The sequence below is a fragment of the Geotrypetes seraphini genome, chromosome 6, assembly GCF_902459505.1.
Source record: "Geotrypetes seraphini chromosome 6, aGeoSer1.1, whole genome shotgun sequence".
Classification (NCBI taxonomy): Eukaryota; Metazoa; Chordata; class Amphibia; order Gymnophiona; family Dermophiidae; genus Geotrypetes; species Geotrypetes seraphini.
Window position 1 is genome coordinate 46,195,475 of NC_047089.1, and position 17,138 is coordinate 46,212,612.

The window sequence follows — 17,138 nt, forward strand, 5'->3', positions numbered from 1 at the left end:
GTTCTCATGATGCTTTCCAGTTTAGAACAGATTTTGAATGTTTCATGCATAAGCTTCAATTGTGGTTATTCTTTAATGGTAAAACGGAAGACAGAATGGATAGATCTGTAGTACATGAACCATCTAATTGAACCCCTCCGGGGATGTTGGATCCGGTCTTGGTGACATTCAAGACTATGGTACTACAGGAGGTTGAGAAGAAAGAGAAGTCCCTTTCTTGGAGACCGTTCAATTTGACACATAAGAACATAAGAAGTTGCCTCCGCTGGGTCAGATCAGAGGTCCATCGCACCAAGCAGTCCGCTCCCGCGGTGGCCCATCAGGTCCCTGACCTGTAAGGTGATTGTTCTCTAAACCCTTAAATCCCCTTATCCTTCTATCTAAGCCCTTTCATAACCTATCTCTACCTCTAGCTGAATCCCTCAATCCTCTTGTCCTTCAGGAATTTATCCAATCCTTCCTTGAAGCCTGGAAAGGTACTTTGTCCTATCACAACCTCCGGAAGCGCATTCCAAGTGTCCAACACCCTCTGAGTGAAAAAGAATTTCCTGGCATTGGTTCTAAACCTGTCCCCTTTCAATTTCTCTGAGTGCCTCCTTGTTCTTGTGGTTTCCAATAGGCTGAAGAATCTGTCCCTTTCTACCTTTTCTATACCTTTCATGATCTTGAAAATCTCTATCATTTCTCCTCTGAGTCTGCGCTTTTCCAGGGAGAAAAGCCCCAGCCTTTCTAATCTGTCTGCGTAAGAAAGGTTTTCCATCCCTTTTATCATTTTTGTCGCTCTTCTCTGAATCCTCTCAAGTATCGCCATGTCCTTCTTGAGGTACGGTGACCAAAATTGGACACAGTACTCCAGATGCGGGTGCACCATCGCGCGATACAGCGGCATGAAGACTTCCTTTGTCCTGGTCGTAATACCCTTCTTAATAATACCCAACATTCTGTTTGCTTTCTTTGAGGCTGCTGCACATTGTGCCGTTGATTTCATTGTTGTATCCACCAGCACACCCAGGTCTTTTTCAAGGTTACTTTCTCCTAGCACTGATCCCCCCATTTTGTATCTGAACATCGGGTTCTTCTTCCCTATATGCATGACCTTGCATTTGTCTATATTAAAGTTAATTTGCCATTTATTTGCCCACTCTTCCAGTTTGTTTAGGTCCCTTTGTAGGTCTTCACATTCTTCCGTGGTTCTAACCCTGCTACAGAGTTTGGTGTCATCCACAAATTTTATAACTTCACACTTCGTCCCCGCTTCCTGGTCATTTATAAATACATTGAACAGCAGCAGTCCGAGCACTGACCCCTGCGGAACACCGCTCGTGACCCTCCTCCAATCCGAGTAGTGGCCCTTTACTCCAACCCTTTGCTTTCTGCCTGCCAACCAGTGTTTAATCCATCTGTATACGTCCCCTTCCACCCCGTGGTTCCATAGCTTTCTAAGTAGCCGCTCATGAGGTACCTTGTCAAAGGCTTTTTGGAAGTCGAGATAAATGATGTCTATGGGTTCCCCTTTGTCCATCTGACTGTTTATCCCTTCAAAGAAATGCAGTAAGTTCGTTTGGCACGATCTTCCCTTGCAGAAGCCATGCTGGCTCGCTTTCAGTTGTCCATTTTTTTCTATGTGCTCCCAGATGTTGTCTTTTATCAGTGCTTCTACCATCTTGCCCGGAACTGAAGTCAAGCTTACCGGCCTGTAGTTCCCCGGGTCACCCCTCGATCCCTTTTTGAAGATAGGTGTGACATTTGCTATTTTCCAGTCCTCCGGGGTCTCCCCAGTTTTCAAGGAGAGGTTACAAATTTGTCAGAGTGTTCCCGCTATTTAGTTCCTTAGTTCTTTTAGCACCCTTGGGTGGATTCCGTCCGGGCCTGGTGATTTGTCACTCTTCAATTTATCTATCTGTTTGAGGACATCCTCATGGCTTACCTCTATTTGCGACAGTTTTTCTTCTTGATCTCCACTTATGATCTCTTCGGGTTCTGGTACATTTGATGTGTCTTCGCTCGTGAAGACTGACGAGAAGAACTTGTTTAACCTGTCAGCTACCTCTTTCTCCTCCTTTACCACTCCCTTTCTGTCTCCATCATCCAATGGTCCTACTTCCTCCCTCGCCGACTGCTTCCCTTTATCGTATCTGAAGAAGGGTTTGAAGTTTCTTGCTTCCCCCGCCAGCCTCTCTTCATATTCCCTTTTTGCTTTCCTAACCACTCGGTGACATTCTTTTTGGTATTTTTTGTGTTCCTTCGAGCATGCACTGAAACATCTCAAAAGTGAAACTTCATTGATTATTAGGAAGGTAGATAAGGGAGGGGCGATTGTGCTCCAGGACATTGATGATTATAATAAAGAGATTTATAGATAGCTTTCGGATGAGAGTACTTATGTAGCTCTGGATGGTGACCCTTCAGACAACATTTTGGGGAAAATATCAAAATTGGTGGTGCAAGGAGTAAAAGAGGGCTTTCTCACAAAGTCTGAAGCCCAGTTCTAGTTCTTTACAAATTTACGAATCCTGTATTATACACACTGCCAAAAATTCATAAACATCTTTGATGTTCAACTGGTTGCTCAATTGTGTCAGCTTGTGACCAATTTCTTCAAAATCATGTGATTGTGATTCCCTCATATGTTTGTGATAGCACTCATTTTTTTTACAAGTACTTGATGGATTGGATATTAGTGGATCATCGTCAGTCATATTAGTTTCTTTGGATGTGGTATCCCTTTATACTAATATCCCTCAAGAAGAAGCGGTGCAGGTGGTGAATGAGGTGCTTTTATTAGCCCCATGTCCCACCATAATTTTTGATTGCACTGACATCTCTAGCAATGTCGCACAACTATTTTTGTTTGACAGAAGATTTTTTTTTTGTCCAAAAGAAAGGAGTAGCTATAGGGGCATCATTTTGCCCCTCTATTGCTAATCTCTTCATGGTGGACTTTGAATATAGGTGGGTGTATACTTTTCAATATTTTTGTTATGTGCTGGTGGCAATACATCGATGATATTTTCTTACTTTGGTCAGATGCAGTGGAAATGTTACTATTGTTTATTCTGGAACTTAATCAGTGCCATGCGACAATAAAATTTGATTTATGGTATGATGTGGAACAACTTACTTTCTTAGATGTACATATACATTTGCATCAAGGGAGATTTGTCACTACCATTCATCAAAGCCACAGACAGGAATACTATCTTACATTTTGATAGTTTGCACCCTCGTCATATGCATGTGAATATTCCTTTTTCTCAATTCTTACGCTATCGAAGAATTTGTTCTTCTGGAAAGGATTATCAAGATGGTGCTGGATGATTAATGACAAAGTTTCTGAATAGAAGATATCCTTCCTCATTATCGAAGAGAGCCCCCTAGCGAGCATGGTATAACATCGTGAATATCTGTTACAAGAAAGACAGCATGAGAATGAAGCTAATGTTCTTTCGTGTATATTGAAATTTAATGTGCACACACAGGAGATGGTACGGATTATAAAAAAATTTTTTTAAATATATTAATGATACATCCTATATTTCGTGAGTCGAGTGTCTTGTTTTCATGTGATCAAGAAAGGGACAGGAGAGAGAGGTTCAAGGGGCGCATGATAAATTCAGTCATTGTTCCATAGGTCCCCTGACACAGGAAATTACTGAGTATTTTGACATCAAGACTCGGCGATTAACAAAATTGAAATCGGTTACTTCTTGTATCACAAGTGATGTTATTTATGCCCTGATATGTCCGTATCAACTGTTGTACATTGGGCAAACATCGAGACCATTAAAGAAGAGACTTATTGAGCATAAATACTGTGTAGCTTCTAGGAAACTAATGGAGCCACTTGAACATTGTGAATTGAAAAATCATAGTTTCTCTACGTTTAAATGTTTTGTACTTGAAAATGTGGCGACTAATGAATGGCTAGGGGACATTAGGAAAAAGTTGAGAATGAGAGAGCAACGCTAGATTTTTCAACTATGGATGTTGCATCCACAAGGACTCAACATCGCTATTACGGTAAGTGGAAGGTGTTTTTCTGAGACTCCCCAGAGTGACAGCTGATGTTTTCGTTCCGCCAGCTTTGTGAACCATGCCAGCATGAAGGACTCCTTTGTTTGAATTTGTATCAAATATCATCATGCAAAGTAGTGAAAGGTTGGCGTTCTGTGGGATAGATGCCATCTTGCCATGAGTCTGGACTCTCTTGTTTTCCCCCTTGGTGACGTGCTTTGTGAAACAGGGTATACTCCTGTTGGGCTTGTGGAACTTTATGCAGGAGTTTTGTCAGCCGTAAGCCTGAAGTCATTATGCCATTGTATAGATCCATGGTGAGGCCCCACCTGGAATACTGTGTGCAATTCTGGAGGCTGCATTACCGTAAGGATGTGCTGAGACTGGAGTCGGTCCAGAGAATGGCCACCCGGATGGTCTCGGGACTCAAGGATCTCCCGTACGAGGAACGGCTGGATAAGTTGCAGCTGTACTCACTCGAGGAACGCAGAGAGAGGGGTGACATGATCAAAACATTCAAGTATCTCACGGGCCGCATCGAGGTGGAAGAAGATATCTTCTTTTTCAAGGGTCCCGCGGCAACAAGGGGGCATCCGTGGAAAATCAGGGGCGGGAAACTGCATGGGGACATCAGGAAATTATTTTTCACTGAAAGGGTGGTTGATCGCTGGAATAGTCTTCCACTTCAGGTTATTGAGGCCAGCAGCGTGCCTGATTTTAAGGCCAAATGGGATAGACACGTGGGATCTATTCACAGAGAAAGGTAGGGGAGGGTCATTGGGGTGGGCAGACTAGATGGGCCGTGGCCCTTATCTGCCGTCTATTTCTATGTTTCTATGTTAAAATGAATTTGAGAAGACTCGTACTGAGGAGCTATGAAGAATGTTACCGAGTAAAGTACTATTTTCTGTCCCTATGTTGTTAACTGATTGAGAGAGACTATTTACAAGCTTTCCCAGAGTCTGTTTGGGATTATTTATGTTGACAACTATTGTGGAGCTTTTTTGACCTATGATTAAGCTGTGCTTATTTGATTTGGAGCTTATGCTGGTATTATCTAGGCACAGTAATTACGGAGGTCTTTTTTCTCCACTTTGCTATGTTGACAGCTATTTCCTGGACTGGTCTGGACGAAAGTGGTGTGTTGATTTAATTGATATATTTCCTACTCTTATCCTGATGGGCCAGAGTGAGCAGTGACTGCACAAACGGCCGGGCCACAAACCTACCCCCGATGTCAATTCTGACATTGGAGAGGAAGTTCCAGGCCAGCCATTTTATTATTCTTTGCAAATGATCAGAATGTTTTGAAACTGCTCCATTGAAACTGCATCTCCCCTCTTCCCTCCAGGTCAAACGGACACTCACAGGGACCACATTTGCACAAAGGGCATGAAAGAAATCTATTCAATTCATCCCTTCCCCACTTGTTAGTTTAGTATTTGAGTAGCAGACATTGCAGTAATGAAAAAAAAAATATTTTAAATGATATACAGGCAGTCCCTGTTTTATGAGCGTCTAACTTACGTCGGACTTGTACTTATGAATGCGAGTCCTCATTCTAACTTTCATTCTGTGTCCCAAGTACATGTCTTCCTCCTGTGGGTGTTTACCTTCTGGCCGGCTCTCTCCTCCTTCCAGCTGCAATCGTTTCTCTTCACAAAGCCTCAGGCAGTAGCTCCTACGCATGTCCCACGTCAGACCTGAAAGTCTTCCCTCTGATGTCAGGGGAAGCTCCTCTGACATCAGAGAGAAGGCTTCTGGCTCAGCCGCTGCCCACGGCTTTGTGAAGAGAAATTAGTGCAGCTGGAAGAAGGAGAGAGCTGTCCAGAAGGAGGTAAACACCTGCAGAAGTGAGGCACACAGAATGGAGGGAGAGAGAGGGGGCACGTTGGGATACGGGAGGGAGGGAGAGGAGTGTGTTTGGACAAACTTCATCAAAGGATGGAAGGTAGGAGGGGATGGGGCATGAACTTGGGACACATAATGGAGGGAGGGAAGGGAGCATGAACTTGGGCCTTAGGATGGAAGAATGGAGGGAGGGAAAGAGATGTTGAGGTGGGGGAGGAAATAAAATGGGAGAATTGGGTGTCTGAGTAAGAGGAAAAGAGAGAGGGTGCATATGGAGAGATGAAGAAAAAAGAGAATTGCTGGGCATAGGGAGGGAGAGAGAATTATTGGACATTGTGATGGGAGAGGAGTGAGGTAGAGATGTATGGGGAAGAGAGATGAGAGGGAGAAATGTTGAATATTATTGTGATGGAGAGGGAACAGTGGGATGAATGGAAAGGGATGCAAGAGGGGCCTCAAGGAGGTGTTGACAGTGGGAAAGAATGCTAGGATCCAAGTTACATGCAAATTCAACTTAAGAATGGTTTTAAAAACTGAACTTGTTCTTAATCCGGGGACTGCTTGTAGTTTGAGAGAATATTATATATTGGTAAGTAGCTATGAGAAAATCAGTAGAGATTGAAAAACATCTCAATTTTCTTCTGTTAGTTGTTTTTATACATTTGTTTATTTTATTTTCAGCACATAATCAAGTTTCACAGAGCATCTAAAGCAAACAAGAAGCCAGTTCAGTTACCTCGGGGTATGGTGAAATCACTGTTATATCAGATTCTAGATGGTATTCACTATCTTCACGCCAACTGGGTATTACACAGGGATTTGGTAAGTCAATTCTTGGCTGGAATTGAATTTGATAGATTATCTTGACTGGTTAAAAATATGACAGTCCTTCACAGACCATTGCTACGTATTATGTTTTGGGCCTGCTGACATCTTTTTGTTACTTGGCTAGACCGCATTATATAGAGATATATTGCTGAGAAAACCTCATTTGGGAAAAAAACTATACTTGTATTTTCTAGTTTGTACCAAATTTTGCTTTGTATTAATTTATCAGTGTACCATAAATGATTTCTTTACATACTTATTTAACTTCTGATATACCAGTTAATTGTTTTCTATGTCTGCTTGATCCTTCTCTGTTTGCTTGATAGTTATATTATTAATCCACAGACAAGGTGGTTAAGCAGGTAAGTGCAACTGTCGATTTATTTAACCTGCAAAAGGACAAAATAATACTTTTTGGCTGGTAGCATTTTCATACTCTTTAAGGTCTCTAGCTTATCTAAACTAGGACTTTGGTACTTCGAGAATTTGTTTATTAAAGACCTTGTTTTTCTTAATTTCATCCTTTAGTCTGTTCAAAGTTGTTAAAACACTTGGGATTGTGAAAAATTGCAGGCGGACATTAGGAAATTGGAAGACTGGGCATCCAAGTGGCAGATGAAATTTAATGTGGACAAATGCAAAGTGATGCACTTTGGGAAGAATAACCCCTTCGGGGTTAGTGCCCCCAAAAAAGATCTGGGTATCATTGTAGACAATACGATAAAACCTTCCACCCAATGTGTAGCAGCAGCAAAAAAGCAAACAGGATGCTGGGAATTATTAAAAAAGGGATGGTTAACAAGACTAAGAATGTCATAATGCCCCTGTATTGCTCCATGGTACGACCTCATTAGGAGTATTGCGTTTATTTCGGGTCTCCTTATCTCAAGAAAGATATAGTGGCGCTAGAAAAGGTTCAAAGAATAGCGACCAAGATGGTAAAGGGGATGGAACTCCTCATATGAGGAAAGACTAAAATGGTTAGGGCTCTTCAGCTTGGAAAAGAGACAGCTGAGGGGAGATATGTTTGAAGTCTACAAAATCCTGAGTGGAGTAGAACGGGTACAAGTGGATTGACTTTTTGGTCCGTCAAAAATTACAAAGACTAGGGGACACTCGATGATGTTACACGGAAATACTATTAAAATCAATAGGAGGAATTTTTTTTTCACTCAGAGAATAGTTAAGCTCTGGAAGCATTGCCAGAGGATGTGGTAAGAGCGGATAGCGTACCTGGTTTTAAGAAAGGTATGGACAAGTTCCTGGAGGAAAAGTCCATAGTCTGTTATTGAGTAAGACAAGGGGGAAGCCACTGCTTACCCTGTATTGGTAGCATGGAATATTGCTACACCTTGAGTTTTGGCCAGGTACTAGTGACCTGGATTGACCACTGTAAGAATGGGCTACTGGGCTTGATGGATCATTGGTCTGACCCAGTAAGGCTATTCTTATGTTCCCATCCCATCTCTTTGCCTAACCATTACACTAATGCCCTCTTGTTGAAAAGTACAAACCACTATTATGAAAAATTGGGCACAAATATATTTTTGATGAAGGTAGAATGTGTCACTTTTGAGCAGTGATTCACAACCCAGTCCTTGGGACACCTTTAGCTGGGGGGGGGGGGGTGCACTATGGGTGGGGAGATAGGCTGACAAATTGTAGATTTGATATGGGAAGGAGGGCTGGAGAAAGGTGAGGTGTGGCTTTTTTGGAAATTAAAGAGAAGGGGACAATGAATGTTGAGTAGTGGGGAGAGAAATCTGTGAAAGGCAGAGAACTGCTAGAGGGTAGAGAACAGGTAAACTGAGGGAGGTTGGTGCATGAGAAAAAATGGGTGATATTCATCCTGGAGAAGGGACAGAGAAAGCTGGGGCTTAAGTTTACCCAGTGGAAGGGATACAAGCTGAGAGAGAGCTATCTAGAGAAAGTGGAATCTAAGGAGGGAAATGGCTGCAGAAGAAGGTGTGGATGGATTTTGTTCCCGGTGAAGGAGTCAGCCCTTATAATGGGGGAATTCTGCACGAGAAAAATTACAAATATATTGTAAAGATTTTTTCAGATATTTAAAATATGTGTAGAATTTGGCTTTTTATTTTTTGCTCAGAATTGCCCCGGGATTATTATTACTCTTCTCCTGTTTCTCTGACTTTACCAGAGCATCCTCATTTGTTCTTACAGAGAACGTTCAATAAGTTTGCCATATTTCAAGAGTAGAAAATCAGGATCCTATTGTGACATAAGCTTTTCAATTTACTGGAGTAACTTTGTGCAGAGAAGAGCCACTGTCTTCTCAAGATCCAGAAGTGTCTTTTCTTGCTACCTCAAGTTCTGCCATTCTTTACCTCTTCCTCCTCCTCTGTGACTGAAAACTTTTCATAGTGTTTTGTTGACAGTCTGGATCCTCTGTGTTTCCTAGGAATCCCTCCCATCCTCCTCTGCCTCTTACCTACAATTTGTTTCCATATAATTGTCTGTTACCAGGTTTGTTCAGTGAGTGTAGAGAGGAGTTCCCTTTCTCCTTAGAGCAATAATCAGAGCTAGATCAAACGTTTGAAACCTTTTGAGAATTGCAGAAGCTTTAAAGGCCACACTAGCAGTTTCATTTCATGTTCTATTCTACTGAATCACTACACTACTCCAGATAACCTGCCACTGAAACTTACAAAAGATACTTACAAAAAGGCAGAACAAGTCAAAAGGTTCTGAGAGTGGTAACTCAAAGACAAGAGCCCCTGTGAGTATCAACACAATTTCAAAATGAGATAATATAATAAATATTTAGTGTAATTGGGTACCCTCAGTGTGGAGGGTCAGCGAAGGGAGAATTTCTCCAGCGCTTCACACAGCAAGGCGGAGGCAACCATACCACCGCCTCAGGTACCTCATGTGTGCCTTAAATCAAAATGTGAATCAAACCACAATGAAATAACTAATAAAACACAGGTGAAATCGATCATTGAGACCACTCTGAGAACCCCCTAGCCAACTCCCCAAACAGAAACAATGGACAGCTTCAAGTAGTCTTCATAAGTCGTACAGCAAAAACAAGGGGAAATAGGTCGTCAATACACCCCTAGATACCAGGTTCAACCAAGACCGGTTTCGGGAACTCAGCGTCCCTTCATCAGGAACCCGCAGATGGAAAAAATGACAAAGTCCAAGCCGGATATGGTTGTTGGTACAAAGAAGAATGCATACCCCTCTCTCTTCGGAGACCCAGTATAAAACACAAGAAAAAGAAAATAGAAATGAAGGATGTGATTTTAAAATGATATCAAAGTTGAAACAGCTATGAATGAGTTGTGCATTTATATATTTAACTATAGTTTTATACTTAATCTTTTTTTCCACAGAAACCTGCTAATATTTTAGTCATGGGTGAAGGTCCTGAGCGAGGAAGAGTAAAAATAGGTATGTCATGCCTGTCCTGTCAGGCAATGAAAAACTGATAAATGTATACCTTCTGGCTTTGGCTTTTTTCCATAATTTCTCAGCCTCTGTTATTTTTAATCATCTTTTGTCATTTATACTTTGCTACCCTGTGGTGTATTCCAAAATGAATTTATATTTAATGGTCTAGATCTTTTTATCCGAGTATTTCACTGTGATCCGTATAAATTGGAAACACCAATTATACATCTTGGTGATAGCTTTATGTACTCCAGCATGACATATCACAGCAGTAACTTATAATATTTTATGCAATTATAAGCCAACATTTCCTTGGCTGCAGTATAGCTTAAATGATGATTGGTATATGTTGATGGATCATACTTGAATGACAGTCAGATATTCTTTTAATATTGTATTTGTCTTCTATAGTCTTATATAAAGCTGACAACATCCATGGCAATTTGTGGCTTCACTCAGGCTGCTGATAGCAATTTGTAATTATGCTCTTGTGTTCTTGGCAATATCTTCAAATGGATTAGTGACAGTAACGAACCTTGCATCTAAGCCCAGAGAATGCAGAATATGATTTCATACCCTCAAATTTACTGCTAACGCTTGATGTAGTACTTGCAGCATGGCAAAGAGCTTCCTTCTAGAGTACATAAAAGATAACATATCCAGGGGGCTGGAAAATTTATTTTTAATCAAGGCTGTGGCTGCTGATACAGTGGGAAATATTTCTTTATCTTTCTGCCACGTTTTATTGGTCTCCAAGTACATTGGTTAGAGACACAATCTTAGTAACATAACATAGTAGATGACGGCAGATAAAGACCCGAATGATCCATCCAGTCTGCCCAACCTGATTCAATTTAAATTTTTTTTTATTTTATTTCTTCTTAGCTATTTCTGGGCTAGAATCCAAAGCTTTACCCGGTACTATGCTTGGGTTCCAACTGCCGAAATCTCTGTTAAGACTTACTCCAGCCCATCTACACCCTCCCAGCCATTGAAGCCCTCCCCAGCCCATCCTCCACCAAACGGCCATACACAGACACAGACCGTACAAGTCTGCCCAGTAACTGGTCTAGTTCAATATTTAATATTATTTTCTGATTCTAAATCTTCTGTGTTCATCCCACGCTTCATTGAACTCGGTCACAGTTTTACTCTCCACCACCTCTCTCGGGAGCGCATTCCAGGCATCCACCACCCTCTCCGTAAAGTAGAATTTCCTAACATTGCCCCTGAATCTACCACCCCTCAACCTCAAATTATGTCCTCTGGTTTTACCATTTTCCTTTCTCTGGAAAAGATTTTGTTCTACATTAATACCCTTTAAGTATTTGAACGTCTGAATCATATCTCCCCTGTCTCTCCTTTCCTCCAGGGTATACATATTCAGGGTTTCCAGTCTCTCCTCATACGTCTTCTGGCGCAAGCCTCCTATCATTTTCGTCGCCCTCCTCTGGACCGCCTCAAGTCTTCTTACGTCTTTCGCCAGATACGGTCTCCAAAACTGAACACAATACTCCAAGTGGGGCCTCACCAATGACCTGTACAGGGGCATCAACACCTTCTTCCTTCTACTGACTACGCCTCTCTTTATACAGCCCAGAATCCTTCTGGCAGCAGCCACTGCCTTGTCACACTGTTTTTTCGCCTTTAGATCTTCGGACACTATCACCCCAAGGTCCCTCTCCCCGTCCATGCATATCAGCTTCTCTCCTCCCAGCATATACGGTTCCTTCCTATTATTAATCCCCAAATGCATTACTCTGCATTTCTTTGCATTGAATTTTAGTTGCCAGGCATTAGACCATTCCTCTAACTTTTGCAGATCCTTTTTCATATTTTCCACTCCCTCTTCGGTGTCTACTCTGTTACAAATCTTGGTATCATCTGCAAAAAGGCACACTTTTCCTTCTAACCCTTCAGCAATGTCACTTACATACATATTGAATAGGATTGGCCCCAGCACCGAACCCTGAGGGACTCCACTAGTCACCTTTCCTTCCTTCGAGCGACTTCCATTAACCACCACCCTCTGGCGTCTGTCCGACAGCCAGTTTCTGACCCAGTTCACCACTTTGGGTCCTAACTTCAGCCCTTCAAGTTTGTTCAACAGCCTCCTATGAGGAACTGTATCAAAGGCTTTGCTGAAATCCAAGTAAATTACATCTAGCATATGTCCTCGATCCAGCTCTCTGGTCACCCAATCAAAAAATTCAATCAGGTTCGTTTGGCACAATTTACCTTTTGTAAAGCCATGTTGCCTCGGATCCTGTAACCCATTAGATTCAAGGAAATACACTATCCTTTCTTTCAGCAACACTTCCATTATTTTTCCAACAACTGAAGTGAGGCTCACCGGCCTGTAGTTTCCTGCTTCATCCCTGTGACCACTTTTATGAATAGGGACCACATCCGCTCTCCTCCAATCCCCAGAAATCACTCCCGTCTCCAGAGATTTATTGAACAAGTCTTTAATAGGACTCGCCAGAACCTCTCTGAGCTCCCTTAGTATCCTGGGATGGATCCCGTCTGGTCCCATCGCTTTGTCCACCTTCAGTTTTTCAAGTTGCTCATAAACACCCTCCTCCGTGAACAGCACTGAATCTACTCCATTTTCTCATGTAACTTTGCCAGACAATCTCGGTCCTTCTCCAGGATTTTCTTCTGTGAACACAGAACAGAAGTATTTGTTTAGCACATTTGCTTTCTCCTCATCACTCTCCACATATTTGTTCCCAGCATCTTTTAGCCTAGCAATTCCATTTTTTATCTTCCTCCTTTCACTAATATATCTGAAAAAATTTTTATCTCCCTTTTTTACATTTTTAGCCATTTGTTCTTCCGCCTGTGCCTTCGCCAAACATATCTCTCTCTTGGCTTCTTTCAGTTTCACCCTGTAGTCCTTTCTGCTCTCCTCTTCTTGGGTTTTTTTATATTTCATGAACGCCAACTCTTTCGCCTTTATTTTCTCAGCCACTAGGTTGGAGAACCATATCGGCTTCCTTTTTCTCTTGTTTTTATTGATTTTCTTCACATAAAGGTCCGTAGCCATTTTTATCGCTCCTTTCAGCTTAGACCACTGTCTTTCCACTTCTCTTATGTCCTCCCATCCTAACAGCTCTTTCTTCAGGTACTTTCCCATTGCATTAAAGTCCGTCCGTTTGAAATCTAGGACTTTAAGTATCGTGCGGCCGCTCTCCACTTTAGCCGTTATATCAAATCAAACCGTTTGATGATCGCTACTACCCAGGTGAGCACCCACTCTAACATTAGAGATATTCTCTCCATTTGTGAGGACCAGATCCAATATCGCTTTTTCCCTTGTGGGTTCCGTCACCATTTGTCTGAGCAGAGCCTCTTGAAAGGCATCCACAATCTCCCTACTTCTTTCCGATTCCGCAGACGGAACATTCCAGTCCGCATCCGGCAGGTTGAAATCTCCCAACAGCAGAACCTCCTCTTTCCTTCCAAACTTTTGGATATCCACAATCAGATCCTTATCAATTTGCTGCGATTGAGTCGGAGGTCTGTAGACTACACCCACGTAGATAGAAGTTCCATCTTCTCTTTTCAGAGCAATCCATATCGCTTCTTCCTCTCCCCAGGTCCCTTGCATTTCGGTCGCTTGGATATTGATCTTTACATAGAGAGCTACTCCTCCACCTTTATGACCATCTCTGTCCTTCCTAAAAAGATTATATCCCGGTATGTTTGCATCCCATTCATGTGATTCACTGAACCATGTCTCTGTGATAGCAACAATATCTAGATCTGCCTCTAATATCAGGGCTTGCAGATCATGAACTTTGTTGCTTAGACTGCGAGCATTTGTGGTCATCGCTTTCCAGCTATTTTTCAGCGATAATCTCCTTTTTCGTATGGATTTTTGTGTCGTTTCACTTTCCGTTGCAATACTAAGAAATGAGTTGCTGATATTGCTTATGTTGCAGCCTTTACTACTATCACATCTTTTCTTTTGTCGGGGGTGGTCTCTATAATTGTCCTTCGTACATACACCACCCCCACCTTCTAGTTTAAATGCCTAGAAAAATATTGTCTAAATTTCTCTGCAAAGTTTCTTTTTCCTGCTGTAGTAATATGTAGCCCATCAGTGCAATATAGCTTCTTGTCCTTCCATGTATTTCCCCATCCTCCTATGTACCTGAAGCCTTCTTGATGACACCAGGCTCTGAGCCATCTATTAAAGTCCTGTGTGTTTTTCACTCTTTGCTCTCCTTTTCTTCTTGGTTAAAGGTCCAAAGTTGTGGAATTTATTATATCTATTGCTACGATCATTAACCTACATCGATAGGTTTAAGGCAGACCTGAAAACATTTCTTTTTGCAGACGCATACTAATTTCCCCTTCAACATATAGCGCTGATGGCATTGGGTAAAATGGAAAATTCCCTAATGTGTTTTCCCTCTTTACTTTTCTATTCTATTATGTAGTTCCTCCCCCTGACCTTTATGTCATGTCTTTTGTTTTGTTTAACTTTTTTTTATTTATTCAATTTATCAAATTTCAAACAAGCAATTCACATACTTGTATACAGATTATAAACATTATTAACAGAAAATTTAGAAACCCAATTCCATTTAATTCAGTGTTTTAGGTTATACCCTTTTAATTCAACCCATTTAGTACACCATACTTTGAGAGAGATTTTTAGAAAAATAATAATAAATGAAACAAATCTTATCCAACTTAGAAAGTGGCACTTATCTACATTACTAAAGCCATTCATGACAGGTTACACATTTTCAGCTACGGGCACTACTTGCTCTTTTGATTCTATAGATCCTAACAGTTGTTTAGGTTCAAAAAATAGGTAATTCTTGTTCTGATGAGAAACAAAAACGTTTTACAAGAAATTTCAACAAAAAGTTTGCTCCCAGGGCTAGGACTCTTGGCCTTAATGCCAAGAACTCCTTTCTACGCCTCTGAGATCTTAAAGACAAGTTTGGAAATATTTGAACATTAGAACCTAAAAACTGATCATTTATATGACGGAAATACAGACGTAATACCATATTCTCTCATTTTCCAAAGCAAGAGTTATTAATAAGGTTTTCCTTTCCATTCCTCTAAAGAATTTTCCAAAAAAGTTGTTAAATCAACATCCTCTTTATTTGCTCCTTGAATCTCATTAGGAGGTTTCTTTATTTGAAAATAATTAGCTCTAACAATAGGTGGCAAACTTTCTGTAGGAATAAGCAGAATTTCCTTAAAGTACTTCCTTGCCATCTCCATTGGTGAAATTAAGGAACATTTAGGAAAATTAAGGAGTCTCAGATTATTTTTCCTTAGTTGGTTTTCAAAACTTTCCATTTTCCTAGCAATAAATGTTCTTTCCTTTACTAATTCCAAGTCCAAAGTTTTTTCATTTCACAAATTTTTGTTTCCTGTTTTTCTATCTTTTCATTCATATCTTTAAGGACCAAACTTTGTTGCTCCACTTTAGAATGGATAGTCCCATAGTCAGTATTTAAAGTAGAAAAAGACAATTTGAGGTTTGCATCCATAACTGAAATGGCCTGCCATAAAGCCTTCATATCTATTTTTTCCGGCTTCTCCAGCACCCCAAATGTGATGTTAATTCCACCCGAAGCTCCTCTCACCTCTACTGCAGTGTGGGGTAGCTGTTGCTGTTCTCCAGCCTCTCCAGCTCCTGATGGCATTAGAGCTATCGACCCTCCTTCACTGAAGTTTGAAATCTCCCGGGGCATCGATGCCTCAGTTATTCCCAGCACTGAACTGCTTCCGGGTTGCGGTGGCGGCTGCTTTTGTTCCGGGCTTCACAACGCGCGAGCCTGCTGGCTGAGTTCGCCCGACGAATTCGGGCTTGCACCTGAAGTAGTCCCTGCTGATTCACCCCGTCGGGTAAGCGCTCCCTCAATTGTGGTCTGTACCAGGCCTAGTGCTGCTATCGCCGCCGGAGGGTTGCCGCGAAGGGCTCCTTTCCTCTTACCCAAGGTTAGGTAAGAGAACTGCTGTAAAAAAAAAAAACATGCCGGCCGATCAAAGAAGAGGGAGCCGCCTCCTCAGGCGTCTGCTCTCGTCGCCATCTTGTTTCTCTCCCCGTCATGTCTTTTGTTTTGTTCTAACCATAATTTTATTGCTTATACTTTTAATGTACTTAGATTGTAAGCCGCCCTGAAGGTTTTCCCCAAGGTGCGGGGTAGTAAAATTTTAATAAACTTGGAAACTTAGAATTGGTATTTAATTTTAATTTATTGTTTAATATTTTTATAAACAACCTGGAAGAGGATACAACATGCAATATAATAAAGTTTGCAGATGATACAAAACTATGTCGGGTGGTTGGCTCTCAAAGGGACTGCGAGGACCTCCAGAAAGATCTGAACAAGCTGGAAACGTGGGCGATAAAGTGGCAGATGAACTTTAACATAAACAAATGCAAGGTGATGCATCTAGGAAAGAAAAACAAGGAACATAAGTACAGGATGTTGGGGGTGAAGTTAGCAAAAAGCGAACAGGAAAGGGATTTGGGGGTACTGATTGACAGTACCCTAAAACCATCGGCACAATGTGCGGCAGCGGCGAAGAAAGCGAACAGGATGTTGGGCATAATTAAGAAGGGGATTACGAGTAGAACGGAAGAGGTCATAATGCCATTTTATAGAACAATGGTCCGACCGCACTTAGAATACTGTGTCCAACACTGGTCTCCATATCTTAAAAAGGATATAACTCTGCTGGAAAAAGTGCAGAGGCGAGCCACGAAACTTATCAAAGGAATGGAAAATTTGACCTACAAAGATCAACTCAGGAAGCTGGGGCTGTTTACCCTTGAGAAGAGAAGACTGAGAGGGGATTTGATAGTGACTTTTAAAATATTAAAAGGATTTGATAAAATAGACCAAAAAGAAGCATTACTGAAATATTCTGATGTGACGAGGACAAGAGGACATAGACTGAAACTGAGTGGCAGCAGGTTTAGGACAAATGTCAGGAAATTCTGTTTCACACAGCGTGTGGTGGGTGCTTGGAATGCACTCCCGGAGGAGGTT

The 17,138-nt window shown here is 41.5% G+C and overlaps 1 protein-coding gene across 5 annotated transcripts in view; it reads left to right on the forward strand.

Moving 5' to 3' along the window:
* The window catches only part of CDK8 (cyclin dependent kinase 8), a 146,557-nt gene that overhangs the window by 50,683 nt on the left and 78,736 nt on the right, over window positions 1–17,138 (forward strand). For all 5 annotated transcript variants that reach the window (XM_033949371.1, XM_033949372.1, XM_033949374.1 and 2 more), the window contains 2 exons: window positions 6,547–6,687; window positions 10,050–10,107. In XM_033949371.1, coding sequence (XP_033805262.1) covers window positions 6,547–6,687; window positions 10,050–10,107 — 199 coding nt within the window. The remainder of the gene's footprint in view (window positions 1–6,546; window positions 6,688–10,049; window positions 10,108–17,138) is intronic.